The 10,161-nt window shown below is 47.3% G+C and overlaps 1 protein-coding gene across 1 annotated transcript; it reads left to right on the top strand.

Moving 5' to 3' along the window:
• Positions 1–4,918: 4,918 nt before the first annotated feature.
• On the top strand, positions 4,919–9,085 carry LOC135228023 (olfactory receptor 1L4-like). The gene is made up of 2 exons (XM_064270344.1): positions 4,919–5,014; positions 8,117–9,085. The coding sequence occupies exons 1-2, from the start codon at positions 4,919–4,921 to the stop codon at positions 9,083–9,085; spliced, it is 1,065 nt and encodes a 354-aa protein (XP_064126414.1).
• The last annotated feature ends 1,076 nt before the right edge of the window (positions 9,086–10,161 follow it).

Below are 10,161 nucleotides of genomic sequence, written 5' to 3' on the forward strand. Positions count from 1 at the left end.
GTAATGGGCTTTACAGGGGATTGGTTCTACATAACTTTGACATTTATAACCTGGTGACTGTCTGTATGTAGTATGGTGTTTGAACAACATCCAAATCACATGAAGTTCTATTTCACAGTACATAGAGTGGACATTAACCAATGCATGACTGTACTTTGCATTGCTAAACAACAGGAACACATCAAATAGGGCCACATATTACCACATGGAGGCCTGGTAGCACAGGGGTTAAGAGTTCGGCTGCTAACCAAAAGTTTGGCAGTTTGAATCCACCAGCCACTCCTTGGAAACCCTATGGGGCAGTTCTACTCTGTCCTACAGGGTCGCTATGAGTCAGGGTCAACTCAACCGCAACAGGTTTGGGTCTTTTTGTTTTTCTTTTTCTTTTTAACCACATACTCTAACAACAATGATATTCTTAGGATATTATCCAGTATTCTCAACTCTACTTGAAACAGCTACTAGCAACTTGAAGATAATGTCTCTTTACAGTTGACCAAAGGTCATTTCATGCTTATCTGGAGAATAGAGAGATTAAAAATAGCTTCTTCTTTTAAAAAGTTTTTTTTTTTAAATCCATGTCAGGAGAGTGAATGCGTTGCCATCGAGTCAATTCCGACTCATAGTGACCCTAGAGCAAAACCTAAAACTCAGCACACAGTAGGCACTGCTGAGAGACAATAATGGTAATAGCCAACCTGTAACTAGTACTTGCTGTATGCCAGGCAGTATTCTAAGGGCTTTACATTCATTAACGCATCTGGTCTTCATATCATCTCTATGAAGCAGATTCTACTATTCTCCCATTTTGCAGGTGAGACACCAAAGTGCAGAAAATTTGAGTTTTTTCCTCAAGATTAGCTAGTAGGGGCACAGAGGTGTCAGAGTCTCAGGAAGCTGACTCTTAGATGTTTTCCTCTACTAAAAACTCACACAGGCAGCTTTTTCCTTCTTTTGTATTTCCCTAAGTCCCCTCTGCATCAAGTGTGGTTACTGATACTTTGCTTTCACCCACACTACCCTCCCACACACCCAAATCCACCTTATTCTTCAGTTTAAACTCCATCTCCTTCCAGAAGTATCCCCTGACATCCCAGCCACAGGCACTGTTTCTTATTCTAAGTCCCCAGGGCCCTTACTGCCCAGCATTGTAACTCTCTGTGCCAGAGTTTCCTTTCTCCAACCTGAATATAAACTATTAAGGGCACATCCACAGAATTTTATGCCTGTGGACATGAAACAGGTCCTCAAAGTCCATCCGTTTCACCCCCTCTCAATTTATCGATGAGGAAGCTGAGACCCAGGGAGAGGGAGTGACTTGCCTGGAGTTCTGTAGGTGGTTGGTAGCCAAACTAGGACTCGAATATATTGTTTTTCTCAATACTTCTCTGACACTTGTCAGAGCCCAACAAAGCTGGGCACCCCAAAGAGGCTGAATAAATGTTTTCAAATGAATGAATAGTTGAGCTGGAGAAGTACATACTCTGGGGTGTGACTATCAGTTCTGCACCCCAGGTGGAGGAAGGGCAGATGAGAGACAGGCTTCCCTCAGGAGAAATCAGTTCAGCCTGGAAAATTAGGTCAACCCCTCAGATCGAGAAGGGCGGCTTTGCTGAAGTCCATGAGGCAGAAAGGACAGTCAAGAGGCTTTGAAACAAGAAGCAGAAATCATCTTGCTCTGGCACCAGCTTTCCCGTAAGCTGGGCAGGGCTGAGGTCCCACTATCTCCAGCCTGGCTGTGGAGTGATAGAGAGCAGCTACCCTCAAGTCCATCAACAGCAGCTCTGTGCAGGGTGTGAGACTCAGCTGCCCTGAAGCCAGAGGCTGCTAACAACTCCAGCACTCCCCTTTGCCCCTCTCAGTCCTGGGTTAGGTGGGACTCTTGGGGCTGAAGTGGGCCTGGAGTTCCGAGAAGTGCTTCTGGGGCCTGTGCTGGGAGTCTGGGCATCTAGGTGCCCAGATCCACTTCACTGCTCTTCTCACAGTGGGCCAGAAGGAAGAGCTATCCCAGAGCAGAGGAATCACATAGTGAGGTAACAGCTTTAAGGGTGGTGGTCACAGCTCAGCATGGGGACAGCCAGGGAAAAGAGGCCAGGGTCCCCTGGCTGTGTGATCTTTGACAAGCCCTGTCCCTCTCAGCCTATGGTGTCCCTTGGTAGGGGGCAGAGGAGTGACAGCATTTTTACAGCACATTTGGCCAGTGGGGGTGGTCACCACACTGAGACGCTTCCATCCCAATTCTTGGGTGCCAGACTCCTTCGTTCCATTTCTTCCATTGTCTCTCCAGCAGAGTAGGAAAGGGAAGCAGCGCTGGCTGAGGGCTGAGGGGTCCTCATGGGGCCAGCGGTTCCAGCAGGCCATCACAGCTCTCCATGGAGTTTCCTGGTTAATTAATTAGTATGTGACCCCCTTTGCTCCCAGCCTGAGTGCCACTCCTCCTGCCTTGGCCTATTGAGGTAAATCTTCTCTCCTGGGCCCACACACCTTCCTTCTACCTCTGCTGGACGTGGATCCGCCTCTGAGTGTAGAGCGCAGAGGCAGAGGCTATTTGTGCTCACAGGTGAGTCGTCAGACAGGGAGGCAGGGAGACGAATAATCAATGGAAAAAAAGGCCAGGTGGGTAAAACAAGCTTCTGAGGGAGAGGAATAAATGAGAAGTAACCACCAAAATGTGGCAGACAACGTGTGGAAGTGGAAGAGGCCATAGGCAGGATTCAGAAGACTGAATTAGAATCCTGACTCTGTCCCCAGATTGCTGAACGACTTCAGGCACAGTGTTCTCTGGGCCTTGCTTCCCCTGTTTGTGACATGGGTGCTGGGTAAGGTGATATCTAAGAATCATTGCCAGATATCAAGACAGGAAAGTGAGCTTTTTGTCTTATCCATCTCTAAATGCCCTCCCTGCCTCATCCTCAAGTCAGTACCTGCCTGGCATAGAGTAGATACAGCAGTTAAGATTGTTAAATAAATTACTGAAGAGAGATGCATGACACATTGGAAGAATAGAGGAGGGGGACTGTGTCTTTGGAATAGAAAATGGAGATAAGAGGGCTCATATTGAGTTAAAAACTGTGGTTAAAGTGGAAGCTATTTGGGGCACCATTGAGAAAAGAATCTGGGCTGTCCAGGAAGAAACTGGAATCAAGAAATAGGATAGAGGCCCAGGACCAAAGTTTTCCCCTGCCTGGCACTGCCCACTCCCCACTCTGTGTAGGCAGCCAGAGACCGGAGGCAAGAGGGAGCCAGAGCGAGGAAGGAGTTGGCATTCAGTGGTGTTGGTGTGTAGACTCGTGCCTGGATCTGTGTGCCTGCAAGAATCTGTGAATGTCTCTTTATGTCTCTGCACCTGTTTGCATTTGTGGGTCTGTGTTTGGGTTTTCATGTGTATGTGACTTCTGGGCACGAGTGTCTACATTTTCTCTAAGTGCATTGATCTGCATACATGTGTATGTCTGTGTACAAATGACTGCAAGTGGGAGTCCGTGAGTGCCCATGTGCGTATGTTCCTGTCCAAGTGGGTGTGAGTGTATGTCTGGGCATGTCTGTGTGTCTGGATGCACCAGGATATGTCTGTGTCTATGAGAAAGCACACATCCCTGTGTATTTTTGTGTCTTGGTGCATCTGAGTGTTTGCTACCACAGGTGACCCTTTCCTCATAGAGTTTAGGGTCACAAGCTGCCTGGGAGATAGGGTTTCTGGTTCTAGATCTTAAGTGTCCCTGACCCTTTTTTTAAACTTAAATAAGTCCTTCCTATCTGTTTCAAGGAAACCCTGGTTGCACAGTGGTTAAGAGCTATGGCTGCTAACCAAAAGGTCGGCAGTTCCAATCTATCAGGTGCTCCGTGGAAACCCTGTGGGAATCAACTCGATGGCAGCGGGTTTGTTTTTTTTGGTTTCACCTGTTTCGAAGCAAACACCTTCCATACCTGGGCCTATGGAAAGGACTCTGAGTCAACAAGAGCAGCTCAGCAACCAGGGAAACTGGCCCTGTGCCAGGTGTCTCTGCAAGAACCAGCATAAATCACTCACCATATCTCCCCATCACCAAAAGTACTTAGGGCCTGGGGTAGGTGAGGAAATCGACTTTTACTAGGTGCCTACTATTTGCCAAGTGCTTTTGTATATATATTACCTTGTTTAATCTTCACAGCCAACTACAAGGATGCTATTATTATCCAACTTTTAGAAGGGGAAAAGAAAAATGAAGCTCAAAGAGGTTAAGTAACTTCCCTGAAGTTTCCCTTGTAACTTCCTTTGCACATGGTTTTCCCTTTGTCTGCTCAGTGAATGCCTTGTCCTTTAAGCTGGCCCTGTTCAAATGCCACCTCCTTTGTGGAGCCTTTCCTGGCTTTGCCAGGTCTGTTCCAGGCCTTAGGTCAGATGGGAAGCGACAACTAAATATTTGCCCTCAGAAGGTTCACCATCTAGTAAGGAAGGTAAGCATCCCAGAAGAAAAAGTCACTTTGATAATGGGCAAATGAGGGCTAAGTTTCACAGGAGGGTTACTTTCGGGCTGGAGAAGTCAGGAAAGGGGATGGTGCCTCTTGGAAGAGGAGGAGCCAAAGCTGGGTATTGAGATAAGGCAGGGAGAGCATTTCAGGCAGGGATGGGATGGCATGTGAGAAAGATGAAACCAAGAGACAAAAACAAGGTCAAACTGGCTGGGGTGGGGAGGAGGGCAACACACGGAAGTAGTTGGAGCTAAGGTTGGACAAGAGCACTGGGAGCCATGTTGGAAGGCTTTGAATACGTATGCACTGTACTTAATGGGCAGTGAAGAGAGGCAGTAAAGTTAAGTGAGCGCAGCATGGATAAGGAATTCCCAGGGTCCACACAGCTCTGGCTTTCTCTCTCTCTAGGGCTGCTGCCCTAGCCAGCAAGAAACAGGCTAAGGTCTCCAGGCTGAGATGGCTGACAATGGATCTGCCTTCAGGACTGGCAATCTCTGGCCAAGAGGAGAAACAGCCCAGAGGCTCTGCAGACAGTGCTGAGGTCTGGCACGCAGCCCTTCAGGTGAGAGGACCCAACGCTGCTCAGCTATCTTCCTGCCTTGTGTCCTACCTTCTTCCCCACCCCCCTTCATTCTGCCTTACAGCCTTAGCGAGGAAGAGGTCATATTTTAGCTCTACTCCACCAGCAAAACATCGTCCTGTGCCTTCACATTCTCTTCCAACTGCATGAAAGGCGTTTCCCACTCCCATGCCTCTGTCAACCTGATAATTTCCCACTCATTCTTCCAGACCTAGTTCAAACTTCAACTCTTCTTTGGAACCTTCCCTGAATCAGGCATGGAGTCTCTGATGGGTGCAAATGGTTAAGTGCCTGACTACTAACCAAAAGTTTGGTGGTTCAAACCCACTCAGATGTGCCTTGGAACAAAGGCCTAGTGATCTGCTTCTGAACGGTCACAGCTTTGAAAACCCTATGGAGTGCAGTTCTACTCTGCAACACATGGGGTTGCCATGAGTCAGAATTGACTCGATAGTAACCAGTTGGTCTGAAACAGGCAGGCAGAGAAAGTCACTCCCACTTTGTTCATACAGATAGCGTGGTGCTTGTTACATTGTGCATGGCTGAAGATCAAGGGTGTGGTTGATGTACCTCTATAGCCCCAGAGCCGAAAACGATACCTTGCGCAAACCTGGCACTCAATAAACAGACATGAAGTGTACGGTGAGCTGTTATACTGCCCCAGGGAATTCTGCCCACTCCAACTCCAGCTGGAGCACTGCATCCCATTTCCATTAAGAAAAATATTGGCAAAGCAGTGGGTGTCTAGAATGGCAAAGGATCTGAAAATTAAGTCTATAAGGAAGAGTCTAAGGTACCAGGGTGTTTGGCTGGGGCAAAGAAGACTCACTAGACACAAAATAGATTTCTTCAACCACCATGTGAAAAGCTGCAGAGAAAGCAGACTTGGATGTGTAACCTCAGAGGCCAAAACTGGGCTTGTGAGTAGAAGCTACAGAGAAGGTTTCAGCTGAGATTAAAGAAAAGCATACTTAAATAACTACAGCCCTCCAGAAGTGGACTGGAATGCCTCAAGGAGCCATCAAGGAGCAGGGTGAACCATCAGAGTTTTGGCGGAAGGAAACTAGTATCTATTGAGCACCACTTCTGTGCTAAGTGCTTATACATACATAACCTCATTAAATCCTGTCATCAACCATGTGAGATAGGAATCAATTTCCCCATTTTATAGGTGAGAAGGATGGAGATGACATGAAGGTGGGTCTATGTTTACATGGCCAATCAGAATTAAAACCAAAGCAGCTCTGACTCCAAAGCCAGTGCTCTCTCCATGACATCCCGTACCCTCCCACATGCAGGTTGGGAGGGAAGGTCAGTGGCTTTGCGGAGGAGAATCCTATACTCAAAAGAGGATGGATTGGAGAGGGCTAAGGTCCTAGCTCTGAGACTGAGTGGGGGACTTTGATTCTATATTGGGGGAAGTGAAGGGGGTTGGCATGAACACGAGCAGATTATTTCCCTGGTACAACCAATCCCAGTAAGCCCAGTGCTGTCAACCAATAGGTGACAATAACAGAGAAGCAGAAAAATGAAAAAAGATGATATATCTGGAGCCTCTCGCAGGAAGTGACAGAAGTGATCACTGTAGTTTGCCCATCATCTCCTCTTCTTCACTCTCCCTTTGTCTTTGTTTTCCTTCATTCCTCTTAAAAAAGCTTTATTCAACAAGTATTTATTAGACAAATTATGTGTACAGATCACTGTACAAGGCTGTAAGATGGCGGCCCCTGCCCACAATGAGTCTCCCTGCTAAGAGATGACTTTCCTGGCAAAAGGTGAATGGGCTAGATTAGTAACAGAACATTTCTAGAAACCTAGGAGCAAAGGGAGAAAAGAATATGTTTAAGGAAGAGATTGAGTGGCGATGACACCAGTGCATTGTTGCTCAGATAAGTGAAATCACTTGGTTAACTTATCAACTCTGCAAAGTTTTCTGCCCAACTGATTTTGTGCACTCTTTGGTCAGAGCAAGGAAAAACTTTGTGTCTGGGTTATATGCCGATGTCTCACTCTCTTCGCTCCATGCCTTCTCTGCCAACAACCCCAATCTCTTCCACCTGCCTGGAATGCCCCCTGCCTTTCCCCACCATATCATGTCTTTTTCCTGAACCCGTATTCATTCTCCAAGACCTGGTTCAAATCCCACCCCTTCTTTGGATTCTTCCCAAACTCCTCCAGAAAGAATAATTTATACTCACTTAGTTCATAAAATTAATAAAGTACATAACACTCTGCAAGCTGCTACAGGTCAAACTGAGGGCAGGAGGTAAGACTTGTTCATCACTCTGTCCCTCGTGGTATTTAGTACAGGTGTCAGCAAAGTACAGTCTGCAGGCCAAATCTAGCTCCCACCTATTTTTGTAAATAAAGTTTAATTGGAGCACGGCCATGGTCATTTGTTTATGTATTGTCATCTATGGCTGCTTTCATGCTACGAGGGCAGAGTTAAGTCATTGCAACAGAGACTGTCTGGCCCCGGAGCTTAAAATATTTACTATCTGGCCCTTTATAGAAAAAGTTGGCCAACCCCTGAGCTAGCATACAGTATGTACTGAATAATTGAATGGTAAATTCACAAGGTATTTTGTGAAGAAAATTTGACTGATATTCAGAAGGCCTGGGTCCCAGTCCCAGCTCTGCCCCTAACTAATTGTTTGGCTATTGAACAAGCAAATAACGATGATAGATAAATAATAGTTTTGAGTGCTTATTAGGTGTGAGGTTTTATCGGCTGAGTGTTTAAACTTTTTATCCACTTTATCCTCACAACCAACATCAGGAGTAACTACTAAGGAAACTGAAGTTCAGAGAGTTCACACCATCTGAGTGGCAGCGTCAGGACTCAAAGCTAGGTCTGACCTACTCCAAAGCCTGAGCCCTTGCCTGCTAACTTAGAACACTCTTCTGAGACTCAGTTTCTTCAGCAATAAAATTAGGATTGTTGCATGAGCACTGTAGTTTTCAAATCATTTTAGAAAGGAGAAAAAAATTTTTTTAAACATTGTTTACATAGAGCCCCAATATCTCAGGAAGTCTACCTAGAGCTCCCAGCATTTAGGCCTGCTGCCTCATTTCCGCCCTCAGCACTCCCACCCGTCTGGGCATTCCAAGGCTCTGGCCAACCTCACATCCGCCCCAGGGTTCCTCCTCCTCGGCCTGATGAATGGGCCAGACGCCCAGCCGCTGCTATTCCTGCTCTTCCTTGGCGTCTACCTGCTCCATGCCCTGGGCAACCTGAGCATGGTGGTGGTGGTGAGCTCCGATGCGGCTCTCCACTATCCCATGTACTACTTCTTGGGTCACCTGAGCCTCGTGGCCGTCTGCTTTACCACCGTCACGGTCCCCAGGCTGCTGATCAGCCTGCTCCACCCGGGCCAGGCCATCTCCTTCCAGGGATGCTTTGCCCAGATGTACTTCTTCGTGGCCCTGGGCATCACTGAGAGCTACCTGCTGGCAGCCATGTCCTACGACCGCGCGGTGGCGGTGTGCCGCCCGCTGCACTATGGCGCCCTCATGACGCCCGGGCGCTGCGCGGCGCTGGTGGGGGCGTCCTGGGCGGTGGCCCACCTCCACTCACTGCTCCACACGCTGGTCATCTCCGCGCTCTCCTTCCCGGCCTGCGCCCCTGTGCGCCACTTCTTCTGCGATATGACGGTGATGCTGAGCTTGGCAACCTCGGATATATCCGCCGCGGAGACTGCCATCTTCTCTGAGGGCCTGACCGTGGTGCTGACCCCGCTGCTCCTCGTGTCCCTCTCCTATGTCTGCATCCTTGTCGCGGTGCTCGGAGTGCGGTCCGCTGGGGGGCGGCGCCGTGCCTTCTCCACCTGCGGGGCCCACCTGGTGGTGGTGTCGCTCTTCTTCGGGTCTGTCCTCTCCGTCTATTTCCGACCGTTGTCGGCCTACTCAGCCCACTACGACCGCCTGGCCAGCATAGTCTACGCCGTGGTCACGCCGACCTTAAACCCTTTCATCTACAGCCTTCGCAACAAAGAGGTCAAGGCCGCCCTAAAAAAGGGGTTCAGATGCCGGGCTGCACCCCAAGAGTTGTGAGGGCATGTCTGAATTCACTAGCATTTCATTGATAAAGAACCTTTTTTCTTTCTTTCTTTTTAGCTTTCAACGTACTATCAGATTTGTCCAACAGTCTTTGTTAAATAAAAACTAGATCAAAAACAACAAAGTGTCTGTCCTTAATGACGTGTACATCCAAACCAAAACCAAACCCTTTGCCTTCCAACTGATTCCGATTCATAGTCACCCTACAGGACAGAGTAGAAGTGCCCTATAGAGTTTCCAAGGAGCTCCCGATAGATTCGAACTGCCGAGCTTATGGTCAGCACCCACAGCACTTACCCACTATGCCACTAGGGTTTCTGGTGTGTACAGACCAGTCGGTTAAATTAGTTTTATATTGCCTGAATGTTTGCAGTAGATTATACTTTTAAATTTTGGAAACTATAAAAGTGAACAAGGGGGCATAGAGAGGAGTCTTGTAGTTTGGTGAGAAGAAAAAAGTACAACCAACAGCAACCAAGTGAAGAGAAACCAGTAGAATCCTAAAGGGAGTTTTTCAGAGGTTTGCTAGGTGTGCTGTAGTGTAACAAACCTTCTTGTAGGTTCCTCCTCAGGTGGAATCCCTGTATTTCTAAGGTCCGTCCATCTATTTCTTCCACAAAAATATCACCAAACTTTTTAATCTTGCTTTATCCAATCCTGGAACACCTGGACAAATATCATTAATATCACCCACAAGTAAAATTTTGCTGAAGATCATTCAAAAACAGTTGCAGCAGTACATCAACAGGGAACTGACAGAAATTCAAGCCTGATTCAGAAGAGAATGTGGAACAAAGGATATCATTGTTGATGTTGGAAGGGTCTTGGCTGAAGGCCAAGAATGTCAGAAAGATGTCTACCTGTGTTTTATTGACTATGCAAAGGCATTCAACTATGTGGATCATAACAAATAACGGATAACATTGTGAAGAATGGGAATACCAGAACACTTAATTGTGCTCACGAGGAACCTATACATAGACCAAGAGGCAATCATTCGAGCACAACAAGGAGATGCTGGGAGGTTGAAAAATCGGAAAAGGTGTACCTTATAGTTGTATTGTTTCACC

The sequence above is a fragment of the Loxodonta africana genome, chromosome 18, assembly GCF_030014295.1.
Source record: "Loxodonta africana isolate mLoxAfr1 chromosome 18, mLoxAfr1.hap2, whole genome shotgun sequence".
Classification (NCBI taxonomy): domain Eukaryota; kingdom Metazoa; phylum Chordata; class Mammalia; order Proboscidea; family Elephantidae; genus Loxodonta; species Loxodonta africana.